The 25621-nt window shown below is 37.7% G+C and overlaps 1 protein-coding gene across 6 annotated transcripts in view; it reads left to right on the forward strand.

The window, feature by feature from the left end:
• The first annotated feature begins 4441 nt into the window (after window positions 1–4441).
• The window catches only part of ZFYVE16 (zinc finger FYVE-type containing 16), a 56860-nt gene continuing 35680 nt past the window's right edge, over window positions 4442–25621 (forward strand). For 4 of the 6 annotated variants that reach the window (XM_079915292.1, XM_079915294.1, XM_079915295.1 and 1 more), the window contains exons 1-4: window positions 5018–5149; window positions 20489–20597; window positions 21304–23576; window positions 24930–25026. In XM_079915292.1, coding sequence (XP_079771418.1) covers window positions 20528–20597; window positions 21304–23576; window positions 24930–25026 — 2440 coding nt within the window. In that variant the 5' untranslated portion in view covers window positions 5018–5149; window positions 20489–20527. Of the gene's footprint in view, window positions 4876–5017; window positions 5150–20488; window positions 20598–21303; window positions 23577–24929; window positions 25027–25120; window positions 25171–25621 lie in introns of those variants that run through there. The other 2 variants (XM_079915296.1, XM_079915293.1) reach the window with 2 other exon arrangements.

Genomic DNA, 25621 nt, shown 5'->3' on the forward strand with positions numbered 1-25621 from the left:
CTGGGCATATACCCTGAGAAAACCATAATTGAAAAGGAGTCATGTACCACAATGTTCATTGCAGCTCTATTTACAATAGCCAGGACATGGAAGCAACCTAAGTGTCCATCAACAGATGAATGGATAAAGAAGATGTGGCACATATATACAATGGAATATTACTCAGCCATAAAAAGAAAGGAAATTGAGTTATTTGTAGTGAGGTGGATGGAACTAGAGACTGTCATACAGAGTGAAGTAAGTCAGAAAGAGAAAAACAAATACCGTATGCTAACACATATATATGGAATCTAAAAAAAAAAAAAAAAAAGGTGCTGAAGAACCTATGGGCAGGACAGGAATAAAGACACAGACGTAGAGAATGAACTTGAGGACACAGGGAGGGGGAAGTGTAAGCTGGGACGAAGTGAGAGAGTGGCCTGGACTTATATACACTACCAAATGTAAAATAGATAGCTAGTGGGAAGCAGACGCATAGCACGTGAGATCAGCTCGGTGCTTTGTGACCACCTAGAAGGGTGGGATAGGGAAGATGGGAGGGAGACACAAGAGGGAGGAGGTATGGGGATATATGTATATGTATAGCTGATTCACTTTGTTATACAGCAGAAACTAACACACCATTGTAAAGCAATTATACTCCAATAAAGATGTTAAAAAAAAAAAAAGAGGGCTTCCCTGGTGGCACAGTGGTTGAGAGTCCGCCTGCCGATGCAGGGGACACGGGTTCGTGCCCCAGTCTGGGAGGATCCCACATGCCGCGGAGCGGCTGGGCCCGTGAGCCATGGCCGCTGAGCCTGCGCGTCCAGAGCCTGTGCTCCGCAACAGGAGAGGCCACAACAGTGAGAGGTCCACGTACCACAAAAAGAAAAGATAATGAGATTCTCCTCAAAATAATTCAGTTGTGGGGTGAGGGATAGAGTGGGTGAGTTTATAGGTAAAATAAGATCTGTGACCATGAGTTGATTTTGAATCTGAGAGTTCTATTGCACTAGTCTCTGTACTTTTATGTGATTCATGTTTTTCATTTTAAAAAAAGTAAAAAATATTCACTATCATTCTTAGTAGTAGTAGAGGTTAAGCATGTGTTTACAACAAAATGTATTTACCTGGTAAATCATAATAATTGTAAGTATAGAATAATTTATTTGTGAAGGCAAAACACATTGGGAAACGATGCTGCTGTAAATAGCGTCATTGAGACACCACCCTGGTATATGGTTCAGAATAGCCACGCCCAAATCTCAGAGACATAAAACAAAGTTTATCTGCCGTGACAGGCTAAGTAAGCTATGTTGCAGTAACAAATTACCCCAAATCTCAGTGGCATATAACAACAAGGTTTATTTCTTGTTCTAGAAGTGCTCTGGAATCCCTCAAGTACTCACACTAATGGAGTGGCCACAGTATCAAGTCTGGTCTATTGCTGTCCCAGAAGGAAAGGAGGCTCTGGAGAGCCTCACATTGGTAAGTAAAATATCCAGTCTAGAAAGACACATGTCACTTCTCACAGTTCATTTGCCTCAATCAGTCACTTGGCCCTATTCAACCACAAGGGGGCCAGAAGATACCCCGCCATCACGTGTCCAGAAGAGAGAACTAGAAATATTTGGCAAAGAAATCTGACCCCCCTCAACAAGAGAACCCATGTCATGATGTTGAACCTGTATCAAACCTGAGCCCCGGGGACTTCCCTGGTGGCGTAGTGGTTAAGAATCCACCTGCCAACGCAGGGGACAAGGGTTCGAGCCCTGGTCCGGGAAGATCCCACATGCTGCGGAGCAACTAAGCCCGTGCGCTACAACTACTGAGCCAGTGCGCCACAACTACTGAAGCCCGTGCACCTAGAGCCCGTGTTCCGCTGCAAGAGAAGGCACCGCAATGAGAAGCCCGCACACCGCAACGAAGAGTAGCCCCCGTTCGCCACAACTAGAGAAAGCCCGAGCAGCAATGAAGATCCAACGCAGCCAAAAATACATAAATAAATGTGTTAAAAACAAAACAAAACAAAACATCTGTCCTGGGAATCACTGTACCTTGCACCACCTCTAAGACAGTATCCAGACACAAGTGCTCATCAATCCTTTCGGGTATATTTCCCTCTGATGACTCACAGTCATGCAATATATTGTATGCAGAGATTGCATAATGAATATAAGGTAATTGGTTGGCTCAATTATGAATTCAGCAATACTTTTAAAAAGGAATCATTCCAGTTTTCCTCTTGGATTATTAAAGTAATATGTTCTCATTACAAAAAAACCTGGAAAATATGGAACACTCGAAAGAAGAGGGAGAAATCACTCATAATTTCACCTTCCAAAAATAGAGTTAATATTTTAGTGGAATTCCTTCCAAACTTTTTCTATGCATTTTTAAACACTAGTTCGCACGGTCACCAAAACTATAACCATTTCTTCATTGGTGACTTTGTTCCAAATAGCTGATCCTATTGGCCCTAGACCAGCAGACAATTTTTAAAAAAGCTGTTTCAGCTCTTTTCCTTGTAACATGGGTGTTTTAGTGTGGTTATATATCACTTAAATGCAGATGGGTAACTAACAGTTGCATGTCACATTCTGTATTTTGGAGCAATGAATCCTTTGTTCTAAAACTGCTTGTTAGTCTCAGACCAGCCATGAAACAAATGAATAATTGTAATAGTTATTTTCATTTGCTTCTGGTATTTTCTCCACCCAGTTTACTTATGAAAAGGGAACAGCTTTGGAAGTTCATATTACAATGGAATTTAAGCCTCTTAAAATCATCAGGATCCTGGTTACCTTTCAAAATAATAAAAACTGCTGATGATCCAAGTGATGACTAGTTAGTCTAAGGAATAAATTGACCAAGTATGTTATAACTAGGATGATGACTTTCCCCAAGTCCAGAAAACATTTAGTTATAAATAGAATCTTTAGGTAGAAGATGATACATTGAATACGTCAGTAATATTACTCAACTTTTGCCAACGACTCTTTTTCCTTAATATTTTATCTGACATTGCATTTGATGTGTAGCTTTCTTCTTTATTTCAACCAACAAAGGAAATCACAGAAAATTTGACCAAGAATCTATACAAAGCTCTTGTAATTTTACTATACTGCAGCAATCTCTCAGCTATTTACGTTAATAAATAAATGACACAGTGGATTGTGAACTTCTTCAGGGCAAAAATCATAAATTATCCATCGTTACAGTCCTTACAACTCCTAGCATAATGCACTGTATAGAGGAAACACCCATAAAAAATAAATGTGATACAAAGTACAATTTATATGTGAACGGTAATTGGGTTTTGGTACCTTGTTTACTTTCCTTACTGTTACTCATCTAAATCTTTGTATTCTGAAATATCTCCTTATAATTTCCAAAACAGAAGGTACTGAATTAGGTCATGTGAACATTTCTTGATATGATTTGACAAGTAACTTTCCAAAATCTTTGTCTTAATTTATATCCCCAACTTAATTCATACCCAACAGGGTATGAGTGCTCATTTCATTCTACGCTCACCAATGGAGTCTATTCACAATGTAAACAAACTAATTAGACCCATGGGAAATAATACCTCTTTTGTCTTCTTTTCATTATTAATGAGTTTGAACATTAGTAAAATATGCAGTAGGCATTTAAATTCCTTATTTTGTGAATTGACTGTTCATGTATATATTTTTCCCATTTACCTGTTTAAGGTCTTAGTGTTTCCTATTTCTAGTCTTTGTCCTCACACTGTGCAATATAAATACTTCTATCTCAAATATGTACTTGTATACATGCATCTTTGCTGTAAGACTGTGTTTCTATAAGGGTAGTGACCCCATTTTATTTATCTGTGAGCAACACCGGACACATAGTAGAGAAAATGCATGCTGTTCTTCGCAGGATTATTCTTAGGATTAAATGAGATGACCTAAGCAAAGCATTTAACACAGTGTCTGTCACATAGCAGATGCTCAATAAATTATTTTAAGCAATCAATACAAGTTTCATCATTGAACTAAAGCCACACCATTTCATTTCAGAATTTGGGAAAATCAAGACGAAGTATGTTTGAAAGATCAGTAACCATGCTTGTCCAATTTGCATATTTGGGATTTGAACGCTGATTCTCAAATCTTTCACCGCAAATTACATCAGACTTACATATTCCTGAGATACTAAAACTCTTGAAATTTTTGAAAGAGCAGTATGAATTCTGAACCGGTAAAACCTTTTGGCAACCGACGGATTCTTTTCCCCAGTCTGTAATACCCTGACCTCACACAGATGTCTCTTCTTCCCTTATTTAAGTTTATAGGAAACTTGTGGTGAACACAGTAAAGCTCAAACAAGCACAAATATACATCACATGATTGCCATTTACTTTCCGGATGAGTTAGCTTTTGTTTTCAGACCGGGGAGGCAGCTGTTCTCGCGGCCACTGTCAGAAAAGCAGAACTAAAGCAAGGAGAGGCAAAGGCAGAGCCCTTGGGAATGGCCAGTCGTCTGGAGGGCTTAAGGCTTGGCAGCGGGGTAGGAGCATTTTGGTTGCTGCCAGGGTGTGAGGGGGAAGGGGGCTGCGCGTGGTTGCAAAACCAGCCCGAAGCAAAAAAAGTGAGGTTTTTTTCCAGGAAGACAGCAGCGCTGGGGGGAGCAGGCCGCGTTGGCTGCCCAGCAGGCGGGTGTGTCCAGTACAGGCCGCAGGACGCAGGAGGCTGGGGGCGGGGGAAGCTGCGTCTAGGTCAGCGAAGGGCAGAGGAAGCCGGACACGGACGCAGTCGTCTCCCGATCCCGGCTCCAAGGCTTCTAGTGGGAAACCGAGTCCCGACCTACGGCCGATCTTCAGGAGCCCCAGTCACCCCAGTCACCCCATAACCTCCTCAGGCCTTTCCGGTAAGAAGCGCGGCGCCCTGGGCTTAGAACCGGCATGGCAGCGCGCAGGCGCCTCGTGAGCAGGGAGGCCGCGGACGCAGAAGGAGGGGGCGTGTGAGGCACAGAAAGCCTTCTCTGCGCCTGCGCTGTCTGCTCTCCCTAGGTCGGGGGGGTAGGGGGGCAACAAACCTTGAGCCGACATCGCGCACACCCTGGATTCCCGGCCGGGGTCGCTCTTCACTCCTTAACGCGGCGTCTCGTCAAGCCTCACAGAGCTCCGCAGGGGTGTGGGGAGGTAAGAGCCCCCTGGAACAGGCGTCTTGGCCTCTCCTCACCCCTGCTGCCCTCGGGGAGGGGGCGGGGTGACCGCTGGTCGCGCTGCCCTAGGCGCTGGGTCTGGCCCTCCTGTTCTACCAGGGGCCGAGCCTTGAGCCCCCGACCCATTCCTTTTCCGAGCCCCCCTGAGCTGGCTGGGAAATAAGGACTCTCAAACCTCGCGGCTCCTTGGTAAAGCCTGTTGGGCCGGACCAGGCCAGGATGGCAATCACGGCCGCTGTTTGCCGGGTCCCACCCACCCGGGCCTCCAGGAGTGCTGGGCGCTGCCGGGGGAACAACCCCCAGGCTGCAGCGGATGAAGGGAGAAGAGCCCCCAGGGCCGCCTGTCCCTCCAGGGAAGGGGCTGAGCCTGCAGGAGGGGCTGTCGCTCCCGAGGAGTGAGTGGTAGCCTCTGCGCTGAAATGACTCTGCCCCCGCAGAGGAATCTGTCACCGCCGCCCGTGCTCTAGCAAAGCCCATTCTCGCACCGACGCATTTTCTCATCGTTTTAGACCAGAAGGACGCGCTAGTGTCCCTTCGTCTACCTTTTCTTTAGTACCTTTGAAAAATGATAAAAGATGATCTAACTTTTAAACTATAAACTTATTTGTACTACCGTGACTGCATGATACTATATTCCAGACTAAGGGAGTTCTTGTTAGTTTGACTCGTGTGGAAACCAGCCCATACATTTGATAACTTAATATTTTTCCTTTAATAAAATAGGCAGTTTGTTGATCGAATTAGGTTCCTTAATTTATTATTTTGAGCTTGTCTTTTGAATTGGCACAAGTTCAGTGGTTTGATCTAGTAGAACTATATATAATTTTTCACCTAATTTCTTCCCTTTTTTCTCCTCTGGATATTAAACCGCATGTTTAGTGTAAAAAAATTAAATATAATAAAGAATAAGGAAAAATAATCAACTTTAATTCCACATTTGAAGGTAATCAACAATAGTTAATTTTGAGTTTTCACCTGAGTCTTTTTTTCCCGTGGCATTTTCTTAATTGAAATAATGAGATTTTATATACAGTTGGATTGCCTGCTTTTCTTGCTTAAAATTATATTTTAAGCATTTCCCCATGTTTTTAAAAAGCTTCACAGACATGACTTTATGATTTTTGATTACACAACTGATACATGAGCAAAGTGTCTTTTAAACAGTTACATTACAGATAAATATAAATTCCCTTTTAATTATCATCCCCAGTTATAATATTACATAATATGATGGTATCACAGTTTATTTAATCCAGTGGGTCTCAGGAGCCCTTTATACACTTAAAAATTATCGAGGACTAGAAGAGTTTTTGTTTTCTAATGCAGTATATATATACCATTTTAGAAATTAAAACTCAGAAAATTTAAAAATTTTTACTTATTCATTTAAAAATAACAGTAACCCATTATATATTGAATTAAATTATATTGTTTAAAGTAACTATATTTTTTAAAAAAATTTAGTGAGAAAGATAACATTGTTTTACATTTTTAGTAGGTCACTTTAATGTCTGGCTTTATAGGAGATGGCTAGATTCTCATATTTGCTTTGCCCTTCAGTCTGGTGCGCTACCTTGTTTAAACTGAAGCATACTAAGAAAATCCATCCTTGCACAGATCGGTATTTGGAACAGAAAGGGCCTCACCCGCCGAAAGCTCTTGGGGTCTTTAGGGTTCCTCAGACCACAGTTTTAAAAAGCTGATTTAATCATTCTTGTATTGATGAGCTGTTAGGTTCTTTGCAATTTTCACTATTACAAACATTGCAACATTGAAAGTTCTTTATAATGTGTTCTTGAGCCTAAGTACTAGTGTTTCTCTAGAAGTGGAATTGCTAGGCCATAGAGTATATACTTAAAAAAAAAAGTTTTGATAGACATAAACATCACTTATGATGCCTACATAATTTTCTGTGTCCTAATATCGGTGTTTAGATTGTTTCAATTAATGATTTTGCAAAATATCTTTGCATATTTTCAGTTGTTTTGGATTATTTTCTTGAATTTATGAAATGAGAATCGTTAGATCAAATGTTAAGAATCTTTTTGAATCGATTGATGCATATTATGACATTGTTCCTCTGAGTGAGTATACCAGTTTATTTCCTATCAGCCGTGTCTGAGATGCTCTTTTTATCAAACACTTACCAACATTGAGTACTTTTATTATTAAAAAGATCATATTCTGATCTAGTAGGCAGTGAATGGTATGTATTCTGATTTGTGTTACTTTGGTAATGCAGGTTGTACATTGAATGTTTTTTCATAATCTTACTAGTTATCTGTTCATATTGTTTGCCCATCTATGGTCCAGTGTCCAAGTGTTTTTCTAACAGATTTGTATTATCTTTTTACATTATAAGGATACATGCTATCATTTTTTTTTGAAGGAAAGGAACAAAATTATCTTTTTTCCTGTTTATAGAAGTAGTATATTTTTGTTAAAAAAATGCTATAAGAACATGTAATATAGATGTTATGCTTACATAATCTCAGACACCATTGTGAAAAGTTTGATGTTTTCTCCTCTGTATTTTTTTTTCTTGTGACTTTGCTAATACTATAATTTTTTTACAACTTATTTGTAAAAATGGATTTGTACTATGCATGAAGTTTTACAATTTGATTTTTTTGTCTTTTAGCATTATATATTGGATATTTTTTCATGGAAGTACATAGAACTATGGGCAAAGTTTTTTCAGAGTGGCTTTAAGAACACCAATTGTGACCTTTAGTTATCTGATGTCAGGCTCCTATCCTCTTCTATATTCTCTTCCTAGGTGATTTCATCTATTAACAGCTATGTGCTGCCAATTCCCAAATCTTTATCTATCTCAGACTTCTCTCCTGCATTCCAGATCCTTATATTCAACAGCCTATCGGACATCTCCCCCAGAATGTTCTCAAGGTACTTCAAACACCAGTCCAAACGTGAACTCGTGTTTTCCCTCAGTCCTGCTCCTCTTTGTATTGCCTGTTATGGTCAGTGCTACCTCTGTCTACCCAGTCACTAGCGATGGCAACCTGTCAGTAATCCTAGCTTTCTCCCTTGCTTTCACTCCCCAAAAGTTCCCATTCTTTAGCCGCTTTTTTTTTTTTTTTTTTTTTTTTGCGGTACGCGGGCCTCTCACTGCTGTGGCCCCTCCCGTTGCGGAGCACAGGCTCCGGACGCGCAGGCTCAGCGGCCATGGCTCACGGGCCCAGCCGCTCCCCAGCATGTGGGATCTTCCCGGGACCGGGGCACGAACCCTTGTCCCCTGCATCGGCAGGCGGACCCTCAACCACTGCGCCACCAGAGAAGCCCAGCCATTACTTTTTAGTGCTGAATAATAGTCGATTGTATGGATGTACCACAGTTTATTTATTCATTTACCTACTGAAGGACATGTCAGTTGCTTCCAATGATTTTTTTTTAAGCACCCAATTCACTGCATTAAACACCTTCTTGTTGAAAATACCTAGAGTAGTTTTTATTTCCTGCACTTTACCCTGATATACAAGAGAAGGTGTCTACTAAGATAGAAAGTGTTCGTGTGGAGTAGAAGTCACAACAGAATGGGCCCCAGCTCAGAAATAGGTTTACCTGACCATTGATTTTCTAATTTATATCTTCATCATGTTAGTTAAACTCCTCAGACACCTCCACCTTGTTCTGTTCCCTATGGGAACAGCCGCTTTTATATCTGTTTCCTTTCCATCTGCCCTGTCTCAGTTCAGGCCCTCATCATCTCTCACCTTAACCATTTTAGGAGTCTCCTTACTATTGATTTTGTTGTTTTCTGACAAATCTTCCATGTTGTTGCCAATTCGGTTTTACTCATGAAGAGATTTTTAAAAATCATTTTTGCAGAGTAAGTATTGTAAATATTTGTTTATAAAATTATGAATACATAAATGGCCAAATGAGTAAAGATACTACCTAAAACAAGTTATCATATGCACACATAAATAAACTTCCTTAGAATAGGGAATATATCTTATATTTCTTTTGTGTCTTCTGTACAAGGGTAGATTACTGGCACAATAAGTAAATCTTGATTGAAATGGGAAGTATGTGCAGTTTAATAAGATTTCATGTCAAAAGATTTCAATGTCATACCTTTTACAAATTGTTAGATTATATTATTATTTAATTATCCTACCTTGTTTTGTATCTTTTAGGTGACTCAAAGAACATAATAATTAGTAGTACATTGCCATTTACATAGAAATACTTTTTAAGTAGATATTATGTAATAAATTCTATAATTTTTAAGAAAAATTATTGGGCTTTTTCTAATGAGAACTGTTTCTACACCTTTGAGTTCTGTGCTTTATTTTTTTAAAAATACATTTTGTATTCACAGTTCCTTTATTGCTTTTTGCTATTATATTTATTTTAAGGTAATATTTATGTTTATCAAAGGGATACCTGTACATAATTTAAAGAGTCAAATAATCCTACAAGACTTACAGTGAAAAACAATAGCCCTCTGCCCTCATCCTTCTCTCCCTGAATCCCACTCTACAGAAGCAGCTTTTCTAATTGTTCCTCTTTGGAATCACAAACACAGAAAATAACATGAGTAACTATTTTCTCAGTTCTCCCAAGGGTGATTTATAACTACAGTAGACCCTTGTACAACACGAGTTTGAAGTGCAGGCCCACTTATACGCGGATTTTTTCCAGTAGTAAATAAATACTACAGTACTACACCATCCTGCTTGGTTGAATCCATGGATACAGACAGGAATCTCACTTACTGAGGAACTGTGGATACAGAGGGCTGACTGTAAGTTATATAGGACTTCGAGAAGTGTCAGCACCCAAACCCCATTGTTCAAGGGTCAGCTGCAGTAACACTTCAGATGCACAGGAGAGATGTTAATTCATTAGGTAAAGTGGATGCCTTAGGGGCATCAAGGCTTAATTCTCTCACAGAACCCTTACTGAGAAAGGCTGCCCCACAGTCAGCGACTATTTAACTCTTTCACCTCTAGGTTTTTAAATAACCTGCTCTCATATACAGCTATTTCTCCTCCCTACCCCCATCCTACCATAGTTTTAGACGTGATTTACCAACTTCCTATTATAGAAGATGGAAATTTATGTTTTTGTTTTTGTTTTTGTTTTGTGGTACGCGGGCCTCTCACCGTTGCGGCCTCTCCCGTTCCGGAGTACAGGCTCCGGACGCGCAGGCTTAGCGGCCGTGGCTCACGGGCCCAGCCGCTCCGCGGCATGTAGGATCTTCCTGGAACAGGGCACGAACCCGTGTCCCCTGCATCGGCAGGCGGACTCTCAACCACTGCAGCACCAGGGAAGCCCGGGAATTTATGTTCGTTACACCAGCCTCCACGTTTAAATACTGCACTTCTCCCCTCCTTTATATTTGCAAATTAGTTATATGTTAATTTTTAGTTAAATTATTATTTAGTGTTTGCATCATTTATGTAAATATTGTGTACAGCTGAGCCAGGTAGTATATTGTGATGATACTTCCTTTCTTATATAATTCTGTGTTTTTCCTAGAGTTAATAATCATCTTGGTTTTTTAATATATCTTTTCGTATCTTTTATTTAATGTATTAACAACCTTTCAGGCAAGATGTGTAAATCTCCTGTTGGTAGATTCACACACATCAGATAATCTGTTCGTTTATTTTGCAATATCTTTCCTGTAATTGTCTGTCACCCTGCCTCCATCTTGATGGGTTGCTCTCTAGGCCTGTTGTACAGCTATCTTCCTGAAGTGTCCTTTTATGCTCATCTGTGAATTTCATTTTTCTCTGCCCTCTGTGGGATAACCTGTTTCCACGATGTCAGGTCTTTTTTCTTTCTTGGTGTCGCCTTCATGTTGGCAAAGTACATCTTCTAGTAGTTTCCTGAGAAAGACTGAATGGGAGGCAAATTCTGACATACCTCCTTCATTATGTGTGTGCATGTATGTGCACATGCATTTCCTTACTTTCCAGCATTATAAGATACTCCATGCTCATCTTGTATATTTCCTGTCCCAGTCTTAGCAATCAGCGATTTCTCCAAGGAGCCTTGGTTCCTTTTGTTGGAGAAACCAAGATCTGGGTACTAGTGTGCTTATTGCCACTAAGACGTCTTGCTTTTAGGCCCTTTCAGCTGATGGAGCAAGAGATATGGTTTATGCTAATATCTATAAATATTTCAAACAAAAAATTATTACAGATGTGTAACCATCTGTGTCCATATTAAGCTAAACATGAATTTATACTGATGTCTCCAACTCAAATTCATTACCACATGGATCATTCTAGCTTCCTCCCCTTGCTTATATGTAACCTTCCCCTCCAAAAGTGGAAACCTCACTCCCACCATCAGCCATCCATTTATTTAATTTCATTTCCAGCATATGTGTATGATGGTTTCAGAATTAACCCATACCCCCAGGAGAAACAACTTTATCAACTAGAGTACAATGCTTGTGTTGCCTTTAGACTCCACTTATTTCCAAAGGTAGAACTTTATTTCTCTACCTCCTTCAGCATGGTTGTTTTATACATTTGTAATGCATTTAGACTTTTTTTTCACATTCTGCATTCCATCTGAGTCCCCCAACCTTCTAAACATTTTTTAAAATTTGCATACATTGAGGTTATTCTTTGTGTTATGAAGTTGTATGGGTACTGACAAATGCTTAATGTCTTGTATTCACCATTATAGTATTATACAGAATAGTTTCACCACCCTAAAAGATCCACTTTGCTTTAGCTGTTCAGTCCTCCCCTACTCCAGAGCACTGGCAATCACTGATGTGTGTACTGTCACTCTAGTTTTACCCATTCCAGAATGTCATAAAATTAGAATTGTATAGTATAGAGATTTTTTAGACTGCTTTCTTTCACTTAGCAATACCCATTTAAGATTCATCCATCTTTTTGTGGCTTGATGGTACATTTCTTTATATCACTGAATAATGTTCCATTGCATGGATGTACCAGAGTTTATTTAGCCGTTCACTTACTGGGACATCTTGGATGCTTCCACATTTTGGCAGTTATGAATAAAGCTGCTATAAACATTCACATCTCAGTTCTTATGTGGACATAAATCTTTAAATCAGTTGGGTAAATACCCAGTATTATGATTGCTGGTTCATATGGTAAGACTATGTTTAGTTTTGTGAGAGACTGCCAAGGTGTTTTCCAAAGTGGCTGTACCATGTTGCATTCCTATCAGCAATAAATGAGAGTTCCTGCTGTTTGGCATCCTTGGGGCATTTGGTATTGTCAGTTTTTTGGATTTCAACCATTGTAATAGATATGAAGTGGTATCTCATTATTTAAATCTGTAGTTCTCTAAAGATAAATGATATTGAGCATTTTATCATGCTTATTTGCAAATTTTATATCTTTTAAAATTTTTATTTTAGAGTATAGTTGATTACCAATCTTGTGTTAGTTTCAGGTGTACAGCAGAGTGATTCAGTTATACATATACATGTATCCATTCTTTTTAAAATTCTTTTCCCATTTAGGTTATTATAGAGTATTGAGCAGAGTTCCCTATGCTATATAGTAGGTCCTTGTTGGGCAAACTTTATATCTTCTTTGGAGAGGTATCTGTTCAGAACTTTTGCCCATTGTTTAATTGGATTGTTTGTTATCTAATTATTGAATTTTAAGAGTTTTTTGAGGACTTCGGACACGAGTCCTTTATCAGTTATGTGTTTTGCAAATATTATCTCCCACTCTGTGGCTTGTCTTCTCATTTTCTTAACAGTGTCTTTTTCAGAGCAGATTTTTTTTTAACTTCAATAATGTCCAACTTATCAATTTTTTTCTTTCATGTCTCATGCCATTGGTGTTATATTTAAAAATTCATCACTGGGGCTTCCCTGGTGGCGCAGTGGTTGAGAGTCCGCCTGCCGGTGCAGGGGACACGGGTTCGTGCCCCGGTCCGGGAGGATCCCACATGCCGCAGAGCAGCTGGACCCGTGAGCCATGGCCGCTGAGCCTGTGTGTCCGAAGCCTGTGCTCCACAACGGGAGAGGCCACAGCAGTGAGAGGCCTGTGTACCGTAAAAAAAAAAAAAAAAAAAAAAAAAAATCATCACCAACCCAAGGTTATATAGATTTCCTCTTATGCTTTTTCAAGAAGTTTTTAGAATATTGCATTTTACATTTAGTCTCATCCATTTTATTTTTAATTTATTTCTTCTTCCTGTTTCATTGAGATAAAACTGACATACCGCACTATATAAGTTTAAGATGTACAGCATAATGATTTGACTTACATACATCATGAAATGATTACCAGAGTAAGTTTCGTGAACATCCTTTATCTCATATAGATACAAAATTAAAGAAATAGAAAAAAATTTTTTTCCTTGTTATGAGAACTCTTAGGGTTTACTGTCAACAACTTTCATATATAACATACAGCAATGTTAATTATATTTATCATGCTGTACATTACATCCCTAGTACTTATTTATCCTATAACTGATGTTTGTACCTTTTTGCTACCTTCATCCAGTTCCCCCTACCTCCACCCCCTGCCTCTGGTAACCACAAATCTGATCTTTTTTTCTGAGTTTGTTTGTTTGCTTTTGAAGTATAAATGACCTACAATACTATGTTAGTTCCTGGTACATAACATAGTGATTTGATATTTCTATACATTTCAAAATGATCACCACAATAACTCTAGTTACCATCTTTCACCATACAAAGATATTAAATAATTATTGACTGTATTCCCCACCCTGTACATTTCATACCCATGACTTATTTATTTTGTAACTGGAAGTTTGTACCTCTTAGTCTCCCTCATCTAGTTCTCTCCTCCCCCCATCACCCTTCCCTCTGGCAAGGGGGATTTGTTCTTTATATATATGACTCTCTTTTGTTGTGTTTGTTCACTTGTTTTTTAGATTGTACATATAAGTGAAATCATATAGTAATTGTCTTTCTCTGTTTGACTTATTTCACTTAGCATAATACCCTCTAGTTCCATCCATGTTGTTACAGATGGCAGTTTTGCCATTTTATTTCCATATGTCTTTGTTCTCTTTGGGTTGATCTTGTTTGGGACTCTCTGTGATTCCTTGATTCTGTGGGTTCTGAATGTCTGTTTCCTTTCCCAGGTTAAGGAAGTTTTTAGCTGTTATGTCTTCAAATATGTTCTCTGCCCCTTTCTCTCTCTCTTCTCCTTCTGGAACTCCTATAATGCAAAGTTAGTACACTTGATGTTGTCTTAGAGGTCTCTTAAGCTGTCCTCTTTTTTTTTTTTAATTCGTTTTTTCTTCTCCTGTTCAGCTTGAATGATTTCTACTACTCTGTCTTCTAGTTCGCTGATCTGTTCCTCTGTATCATCTAGTCTACTGCTGATTCCTTCTGGAGTATTTTTTTTCTTTCAGTTATTGTATTCTTCAACTCCGTTTGGTTCTTTATATTTTCTAATTCTTTGTTGGAAACTTCCAACTTCTCACTGTGCTCATCCATTCTTTTCCTGAGTTCTTTGAGCATTTTTATTATCGTTACCTTGAACTCTTTATCAAGTGGATTACTTATCGCCACTTAGTTCTTCTTCTGGGGTTTTATCTCGTTCCTTCATTTGGAACATATTCCACTGTTGCCTCATTTGCCTAATTCTCTGTCTTTATTTCTGTGTATTTGGTAGGTTGGGTATGCTTCCTGATCTTGGAGAAATGACCTTATGTAGAAGACGTCCTATGATGCCCAGCAGCATACTCCCCTCTCATCCCCAGGCCTATCTGCTCTAGGGAGTGCCCTCTAGGTGGACTGCATGGGCCCTTCTGTTTTGTTGGGGTGACTGCTGTGGGCGTCCTGGTGGGTGTGGCTGACCCCTTGTCTGGTTTGGTTGCCATCCTGAGCAGGGCCAGGTCCTGACGTGACTGGCTGCATGGCCTGTGGTGTCCCAGTCCTGATGCTAGACTGCTGGTGGGCAGGGCTGGCTCATGAGGTGCTTGGGCCAGGACTAGTGCTGGCCATTAGTGGGCGGAGCCCGGTCCTGAGGCTGGTGTTGGCCTGTTGGCGGGCAGGGCTGGTTCCTGACATGGTTGGCTGTGAGGTCTGGGATGTCCTGGAGCTGATGCTGGCCTGCTGTTGGTTAGGTCCAGATCCCATGGCTGATAAGCCAGAGGGAGGATTCCAAAATGGCGCTTCTCGTCACCAGTGTCCTTATGGTAGAATGAGCTCCCCAAAATGACTGCTGCCAGCATCTGTGTCCCCAGGGTAAGTTCCAGTTGCCTCCTGCCTCCAGGAGTCTCTCTAAGATCAGCAAGTGGGTCTGACCAAATCTCCTTTCAAATTACTGCTTCTGCCCTGGATCTCAGAGCATGTGTGATTTGGTGTGCACACTTTTAAGAGTGAAGGCTCTATTTCCCCCAGCCCTCTGGCTATCCTGAATGTAAGCCCAAAGCCTAATGTTTTAGGAGGCTCATTCTCCTGGTGTAGGACCCCCAGGCTGCGGAACCTGTTATGGAGCTCAGGCCCCTTGTTCCTTGGGGAGAATCTCTGCAGTTGTAATTATCCTGCTGCTTATGGATCACCCACCCAAGGGTATGTGTCTTGACTGTACCATGTTTCCACCTCTCCTACCCATCTTGTTGGGGTTCCTTCTTTATATTAAGTTGTAGAAGATCATTTCTGCTAGTTCTCCTCAACAGTTGCTCTTTAAGTAGTAATTTTGGTGTGCCCATGGGAGGAGGTGAGCTCAAGGTCTTCTTATTCCTCTGTCTTAGCCACTCCCCCTCTATTATCCATTTAAAATACATTCTTATGTAAGGTGTAATTCTTGCAGTATTTCATACTTTTCATTATTATTATATTTGTTATGGTGATCTGGGATCAGTGATCTTTGATGTTACTACTATAACTTGCTGAGGGCCTAGATGACGATTAGCATTTTTAGCATAAAGAATTTTTTAATTGAGGTGTGTACATTGGTTTTCTTATACATAATAGTATTGCACACAATAAACTACAGTATAGTGTAAATCTTTAAATCATTTGGACAAATGCCATATAACTTTTATGTGCACTGGGAAACCAAGAAATTTGTGCAACTCACTTTATTATGATATTCACTGGTCTGGAACCAAACCTACAATATCTTCAAGGTATCCTGTATTGTGTTGACTGTTATAGGTCCTTTGCCTTTCCATATACACTTTAGAATCAGTTTCCTGAGTTCTACAAAATAGTTTTCTGGGATTTTGATTGCGATTGCACTGAAGCTACAGATCAGGTTGGAAGAACTAACATCTTAACAGTATTGTCTCCTTGTCCATGAACATGGACTATATCTCCATTTATTTAGATCTTCTTTGATTTTTTGTCAGCATTTTGTAGTTTTCCACATATAGGTCCTGTATATATTTTATACTTATATCTAGGCATTTAATTTTTGAGGTATATTGTAAAAGCTGTTTTTTAAAATTTCAAATTCCAACTGTTCCTTGCTCATATAGGAAGCATTTGACTTTTGTATATTAACCTTGTATCCTGCATCCTTGCTATTACACTCACTTTTCCATATTGGGGGGTCAGTTTGGGGAGATTTTCTACATTGAAAATCATGTCATCACAAATAAAGACATTTTTATTTCTTCCTTTCCAAACAGTGTACCTTTTATTTCCTTTTCTTATTACACTAGTGAGGGTTTCCGTACTATGTGCAATAGGAGTGGTGAAAGAAGACATCCTTTCCTTGATCCCAGTCTTTGGGGGTAGGGCATCTAGTTTCTCATCACTAAATATATTGTGTAATGGTAGCTGTAGGTATTTTGTGGATATTCTTCATCAAACTGAAGAAGTTCTCCTCTACTCATAATTTGCTGAGAGCTTTTATCATGAGTAAGTATTGGGTCTTGTCAAATGCTTTTTCTTTTGCATCAGTTCATATGATTATATGATAATTTTTCTTTAGTCTGTTGATGTGGTATATTACATTGATTAATCTTCAAATGTTGAACCCGCCTTGCATACCTGAATAAATCCCACTTGGTTGTTGTGTATAATTTTGTTTATACATCACTGGATTTGATTTGCTAATATTTTGTTGTGGGTTTTTACTTCTGTGTTCATAAGTTACATTGGTCTGTAGTTTTTCTTTCTTGTAATGTGTTTATCTGATTTTGGTATTAGAGTAATGCTGGTCTTATAGAATGAGTTAGGAAGTGTTCCCTGTGCTACTTTTTTTCTGGAGGAGACTGTGGAAGATTTGGATCATTTCTTCATTAAATATTTGGTAAAATTCACCAGTGAAGCTATCTAGACCTGATGACTTTTTTTGTGGAGGGTTATTAATTATTGATTCATTTTGTTAATATATATAGGACTGTTCAGGTTGTCTGTTTTTCCTTGTGTGGATTTTGGTAGTTTGTGTTTTTCAAGGAATTAGTCCATTTCATCAAAATGATCGAGTTTGGGGGCATAGAATTGTTCATAATATTGCTTTATTTTCCTTTAAGTGTCCATGGTATCAATAGTTATGACCCCTCTTTCACTTCTGATATTGGTTATTTGTATCTCTCTTTTTTTTTAATTAGCCTAGTTTATCAATTTTACTTTTTTCAGAGAAAGAGTTTTTGGTTTCAGTGGTTTTTCTCCATTTCTCTATTTCCCTGTTTTTAATTTCATTGATTTCTGCTCTGATCTTTGTTACCTTTCCTTCTACCTACTTTGGGCTTAAGTTGTTCTTTTTCTAATTTCCCAAGGTGGAAGCTTAGATTATGGATTCTTAGATCTTTCTTTTTTAATATATGCACTTAATGCTGTAAGTGCCCCTTTAAGCACTGCTTTTCCTACATTCTGTAAGCCTCACTTGAATTTTAAGATTTGTGTTGTCAATTTTCATGATCTTTTTTCTTCACATATTCTTTACGTATGGCTTTCTGTTGCTGTTTCATAGTCGCATTGGTTTTTTTTTCTGAGAATATTAGTTTCTTTGAAGTTTTCTTCTTCCTATATTGTCTCTTCCTCCAAGTTCCTTTTATTTGTTTTGGTGCCTGTGTGTTTTCATGTACTTTTGTATATGTATGGTATAAATAAAATTTAAAAATGGAAATAAAAGAATAATATGCTTTAATGAATAGGATGGCATACCATTGTTAATGAGAATTGTTCTGAAGTTTACCTTGTGCTAGCGTAATTATTGTTTCTTTGAAGATGACATTTCCTCTCTGGCTATTCTATCTTGGAGTTCAAAAGTTTCACTGTAGAGTATCTAACTGTGGACTTCTCTTTACAGTCGACCATTGAACCATGTGAGGGTTGGGGTGCCAATTCTCTGCAAGTCAAAAATTCACATATAACCTATAGTCAGCCCTCCGTATGCATGGTTCCTCCATATCCATGATTCAACCAACTCTGTGGAGTATTGCAGTATTTACTATTGAAAAAAATCTGCAGATAAGTGAGCTGTGCAGTTCAAAGCCATGTAGTTCAAGGGTAAACTGTATTTATATTGCTTGGTAATGGGTTACCTATATCTGTTGTGTTTTTCATCAGTTCTGGAATTCCTGGCATTATCTTTTCAAGCATACTTGTTCCATGCTCTGTTCTCCTTACGGGGCTCCATTCTCATTCTGTCATCCATGTTTTTTAACTTCTTTTTTCATATTTTCTTCTTCCTCATCTCTCTGGGCTACATTTTAGGTTATTTCTTCAGATAGGTCTTCCTGTTTGTTCAATTCTCTTAAGCTCTATATAATCTTTTTTAACCCATCTTTAAAGTATCTCTTATTTTTTCTGAGCCTCATGTGTCCTCAGTTCATGGTGACCATCATAAGTGGCTCTAGTAAAGCCCTTTCAGTAGTTTATTGTCTTTTATCCTTCATTTCCCACTCCTATTCCTTACTCAGGGCACCATTCAAATGTGTTTAATAATCTATATCCTTTTGTTTGTATATTATTGCAAAATTTGTATTGTTTTATTGTGTTTTACAAAAGTAACAGTTTGTAACAGACTGGAAGTTTAAAAAAAAAAGTCATTCACTATCAACTGTTTGAGGAACATTGCTGAAAAGTGTTCCCCCTTCTGGATTAAGCCAGTTGCTTTCTTTTGATATCATTTAACTTGTCCCTCTATCCATGAATTTCCTGTAAATATGCAGTTAGTGCTAAAAACTTGATTAGATTTGGATTCAGGTTTTTTTTGTTTTTTTGTGGGTTTTTTTGTTTGTTTTTTTGGGCAGGAATATTTTGTATATGATTCTATGTCTTCCACATTAATTGATGGTGAAATTGGTCACTGGATTTAGATGTGTTGGCCTGATCCCACCATTATAAAGTTCCCCTCAACCTTTCATCTAACAGTTTTAACATCCATTGATAGCCATTGCGTAGTCCATTTATTGTTTTAGGGACTATGAAGAAATGATTTAAAAAATTTTAATATCTTTCTGCATTTATCAACTGGAATTCTTATCTAAAGAATTCTTCCTCAGCAACTGTTTTCTTATCCTAAAGTACATTTTGTAAATAAAGGGCAGGATAAATTCTTAGTTCTTTTCTCTTAGTATATCAATTTTCAGAGTAAAGGGTTACTGCCCTAGCAACTCTCTAATGAGTGGTGGTTTTTGGTTTTGTTTTTAGTATCATTATGATCTCTTGGTTTGTTTGTCTTTTTTAATCCATTTGATTTGTGGTCAGTCCTTTGTAGTCTTCATTTATTTGAGGTTCATTTGTCCCATTTAAGCCAGTGATACTTAGCTCCTGTGTCCTTTTTATATTGTCCCATTAGTCATTGATAGATTCCTTCAAGGTGTCTCAGGCTTATTTGATGGAGCTCCTGCCACAGATCAGAGGTTCTTCTACTTTATTCATAAAACTAACTTTTAGTTTTCTTGTACCTCTCTCATATGCTTGTTTTCTATTTCTTTAATTTCTGCTGTTAGCTTATTTGTTTTCATTCTTTTTTTTCTAGTATAAGCATCTAAGTCTCTAGGTATCTGTCTTTAAGTATTCACTTTTGCTGAATCTCGCAAGTTTTTACATGCAGTATTTTTATTTGTGTGTAGTATATTTTATATTATTTGATACGTGGTACTTACAACTATTTATAGCTTTCAACTATGCATTCTTTGACCCATGAGTTATTTAGATAAGTGTTTTAAATTTTAAATAGTTTATGTATGCATGTTATGTTGTTAGAGTTTGTTTTCATGTCATTTTTGTATATATAGAGGAATTTCCCCAACTAAATTACAGATTCTTCAAAGCAATACTCTTAAATTTTATTTGTGTCTATTCCCTGGCTCTGTTTCTTGGCATGCAGTACATGGTATAATATTTATATGTCAGAGAATTAAATGAAATATCATACTTCGTATTTTCTAGGCACACAAGAATTAAATTCTGAGTAAGTCTACAAGTAGGATGGACAGTTATTTTAAAGCAGCAGTCAGTGACTTGGATAAACTCCTCGATGATTTTGAACAGAATCCAGGTTTGTCAGTTTTTCATTTTTACCATTAATGTAATTTTAAAATATCCGTAATTAGTACTCTTAGCAAAACTTGTTTTCAATTTTGGTCACATGGTTATCTTCTGTAAAACATTCACTTATTATAATGAATTAGTGTATTCTTATACTGAATAGAACCAATAGCCAGAAATAGAAGTAAGAAAGGTAGAAGTTTCTCTCCAGATACACGTTTAGGTAAAAGAAAGACCTTTAAAAACAACATACGAAAGCATGTTGAGCAGTATCTTCAGCCTAGTAACATAAAACCATTTCAGTAACATAAAACCATTTCAGCTTTCAGCTGAAAGCAACCTGAAAGTTCTATATTAATTGGTATTTCATTACTATGAAAGATAGTATTTTCCTCATCTTAGGATGAAGACTAGGAAACTGGAGGGCAGAACAAAAAAGTTAGATTGTTTTTCAGCTCTTCCTTCGTCTGGTTTTTATAGTGCAACTGAGTTATTTTGAGTAGAATTTCTATCATATTGTGACATCTACATTAAAAAGTAAAAACCCCAAGTAGTTTAAATCCAAGTGAAAATAATTTTGGAGGTTATTACTATTTTGCAGGAGAGTAATATATTTCTGGTCTAAAAAAAAGTTTAGAAGTCGTAGAAACCATAATGTCTTTGTAATAATTTTGATTTGGGTCTCCTGACTAACATTATATTTCTATTTTAATTAGATGAACAAGATTATCTCCAAGATGCACAAAATTCATATGATTCTAACCACTATTCAGTCTCTTCAGAGTTGGCTTCCTCACAGCTAACTTCACTGCTACCAAAGGATCAACAATGCATTAATTGTTGTGCCTCATCAGAAACAGGCTATGAAACAAATCAAATTGCCCTGAATGAAAAAACACTTGAGGGACAAACTTCTATACAAAATGAAAAAAATGTAACAGGACTTGATCTCCTTTCTTCTGTGGATGGTGGCACTTCAGATGAAATCCAGCCTCTATATATGGGACGATGTAGTAAACCTGTCTGTGATCTGATAAGTGACATGGGTAACTTAGTTCATGTAACTAATAGTGAAGAAGATATTAAAAAATTATTGCCAGATGATTTTAAGTCTAGTGCAGATTCCTTGACTGGATTGGATTTATCTTCAGTGTCAGAAACTTTCTGTATTTCTTCAACAGACCATGGTAATAATACAGTCAGAGAGGAACAGAATGATGTCAGTTCTGAATTACAAAACAGAGAAATCAGTGGAACTAAAGAATTTGGTATAAAAGTAGATACGACACTTTCAGATTCGTGTAATTACAGCGGAAAAGAAAATTTAGAGGATAAAAAGATCTCTAATCAGTTAGAACCAGTTGTTGATTTCAACATGCCATCTGCTTTGACTCAACAAAGTTCCAAAATGTTTGATGCCAAAGACCACCTACAGGACAAGAACCAGCCATGTGAATTAGTAAAAGCTGATGGCTGTTTGGTAAAAGAGGAGGTAGATGTGCCAGTCATAGCTGCCCCAGAATGTTTAAAAGAAGGAGGCAGCACAAGTGCTTTGTCTTGCAGTCTTCCAAAAAATGGAGGTTTATGCTTAAATGATTCAAATTTAAGAGATGAAAATTTCAAGTTACCTGACTTTTCCTTTCAGGAAGATAGGACTGCTATATTTATAAAACAATCTGCAAAAGAAGACTCAAGAAATTTAGATCTTAAAGATAATAAGGATGAAATCCAAGATTCTGCTTCAACTTTACATGTTTCAAGTGAAAATACATATTCCTCATTGTCCTGTCTTCCAGTACCTGGGGCTTTGTGTGGATCATTAATTGAAAATAAAGCTCATGGTGATTGTTTACCCCAGAATGAATATAAAGATAATATAAAAGATGCAGTGACTGTGCATGAAGAAATACAGAAGAATATGACTTCAGGTGGGGAACCTTTGAAGGAGAATGATCTTTTGAAACGGGAAAAATGTAAAAACATACCTCATCAGCCATTAATTGAAAAGATGGGCGATAGAGAGGCAGATTCTAACCAGATGGTAGTTAGAGTTGAGTCTTTGGATTACCCTGATAACACCAGTTCTTCTACAGCTGCAGAATCTCAAATAGAGCTTTCTGGTGCTAATGCCCCAGAATCTCCTGATTGTTGTGAAGGTTTCACTTTTTCAAGCAATGATATCAGTGGACAAGATTTGGATTACTTTAATATTGATGAAGGCATGAAAAGTGGTGCACCAGTTAGTGATGCTGAACTTGATGCCTTTCTGACTGAACAGTATCTTCAGCCTAGTAACGTAAAACCATTTGAAGAAAATGTAAATGACTCAAAATCTCAGATGAATCAGATAGATAGGAAAGGCCCAGATGATGGAAATGTCGACAATATATATTTCAATGCTGAAGCAGGAGCTACTGGGGAAAGTCCTGGTATTAATATGATTTGCGAAACGGTTGATAAACAGAATACAACAGAAAATGGTAGCCTTTCTTTAGGGGAAAAAAGTGCAATTCCAGTTGAACAAGTGTTATCTAGCAGTAAGTCTGAGATTACAAATGAATTATCAGTCTCTGATAGTAACAGTCAATCTGTTCATGTCGGAGGCGCCAGACCTAAGCAACTGTTTAGTGTTCCATCAAGGACAAGGAGTTCAAAGGAACCAAATAAGCTGGATGTTCCAAATATGCCTGAAAGTGAACCCAGAATAGCAAATACCATTGTTCCAACCACCTGTGCTACAGATTTTGTGACTGATCCTCAGGTTAGCTTCAATTCTAATTACATTGATATAGAAAGTAATTTTGAAGGTGGATCCAGTTTTTTAACTGCAAATGAAGAATCTCTGCCTGCAAACACTTGCAAAGAAGGCCTTGTTTTGGGCCAGAAACAACCTACTTGGGTTCCTGATTCAGAAGCTCCAAATTGTATGAACTGCCAAGTCAAATTTACTTTTACGAAACGGCGACATCACTGCAGAGCATGTGGAAAAGTAAGCTATAAAAATCTTTGTCTTTTATTCTTTTGGGACATTTTAAATGAAATTTAATGTGACAAAAAAGCTGATAAAGAGATGATTACAAGATTCAGTTAGTTTAAAATCATCGTTTTTCACCTACGTGGAAGTGTATAAAGCACTGTCATTTTACAGATTGCTTGAGGTTTGAATAAATGTCACATTGTCATGGGTATTACATACTGGGAAATGAGGAACACTAATTTTTGTGAAATCTAAGAATACGTTTCATTCTCTCTCTAACATGAACACGTCAGATGCACGGAATTCAGTCAGCTTCCAGTTTATCCTTGAATACTTAATTTCAAGACTACTCTGCAGCTAGTGTTATGCTCGATACTTGAGATAAACACTGAGAAAAAAAGCAGATTGGCTTGCACAAGGTTCAGAACGCTGAAGCTGTGACCTCATTTGTGTTCTGACTATCTTAATAGTCTACGGACTCAAGAGTTGCCTCTAGAAATAACATTGCATTTTTTTCAGCATTTTCCAGTAATATGTTAGTCTCAGATCAACCCTACTCTCTTTTAGAAAAATAACATTCTACTTGTTTTTCTTTTTTTTTTAATTGAGTATAGTTGATTTACAATATTATGAAAGTTTCAGGTATCGAACATAGTGGTTCACACTTTTTAAAGATTATACTCCATTTGTAGTTCTTATAAAATACTGGCTATATTCCCTGTGCTGTAGAATGTATCCTTGTAGCTTATTTATTTTATATTTAGTAGTTTGTACCTTTTAATCCTCTACCCCTATCTTGCCCTTCCCCACTTTCCTCCTCCCGATGGTAACCACTAGTTTGTTCTCTATATCTGTGAGTCTGTTTCCCCTTTGAATAACATTCTCCTTTTAAAAGTTGTAAAGGAGGGGGACTTCCCTGGTGGTCCAGTGGTTAAGACTTTGTGCTTCCACTGCAGGGGGCACAGGTTCGATCCCTGGTCGGGGAACTAATAAGATCCCGCATGCAGCGTAGCGCGGCCAAAAAGTTAAAAAAAAAAAAAAAAAAGTTGTAAAGGACCACAGAAAGCTTTTTAAGTTATGAACTTTATTCATTAAGAAAGTTTTTATTCCCTTCCAATTAACATAATTGATTTAAAGGAATTCTCATCAGAGATACAATTTTAAATTACAGAAACCTCATTTAAGTAAAATAATAAAAATAAAAAGAATCATTTAATAATTACCTATGATTATGGTGATTAGAAAACTTGTTTATGTAATCAGAAAAATGGTTTTTGGTTAGAGTTCGGGTCTCTCCTCCCCCTGCCTCCAGTTGGTATAAACATGCTTGAAACAAAATCAAATTTGATATTTTGTCCTTTGTAGGTATTTTGCGGTGTCTGTTGTAATAGGAAGTGTAAATTGCAGTATCTAGAAAAGGAAGCAAGAGTATGTGTAGTCTGCTATGAGACTATTAGTAAAGGTGAGTATTACCCTGACATATCTTCTTCCAGTAATTGAATATATCTTAAAAACAACTGGATTGTGACAAAGATAAACTTCTTTATTTTCTTAAGGCAGGGACCTAGTGTTGACTTATCTGGCTTAGGTGGGACATCCCAAGGCTTGGTTTCTCTTCTTTTTGTTCTACTCTCACAATTATTACTACCAGTGTGGAAAGGAAGCGTTCAGTTTCTGGAGTGGCAGTTCATTAACTTTTAACAGGTACCAAGTCCCTAAATGCTGCATTTCATCTGCCTATTTGTTTTTGTCACCATCATTGTCATCCTCATCATCTTAATCTAAACATTTATAGAATATCTACCAATAAATAGTATACAGTCTTACATATTAATAGCATAAGGCAAGATAATAGTTCCCACCTTATAGAAAATTACAACCTAAAGTGGGAATAAAAGATAAAGTATAATATTTATAATTTTTATATAAATTCATAGGACTGTCACACTATTTGCACATTTTTGTCTTTTATATATTTTTTTCCCTTCTCAGTTTTAGAATTTTGTTTGTGTTTCCCATTGTTTCTCTGGCTCCCTAGCTAGCTTACTGTTATCAGC

The sequence above is a fragment of the Stenella coeruleoalba genome, assembly GCF_951394435.1.
Source record: "Stenella coeruleoalba genome assembly, chromosome: 3".
Lineage (NCBI taxonomy): Eukaryota > Metazoa > Chordata > Mammalia > Artiodactyla > Delphinidae > Stenella > Stenella coeruleoalba.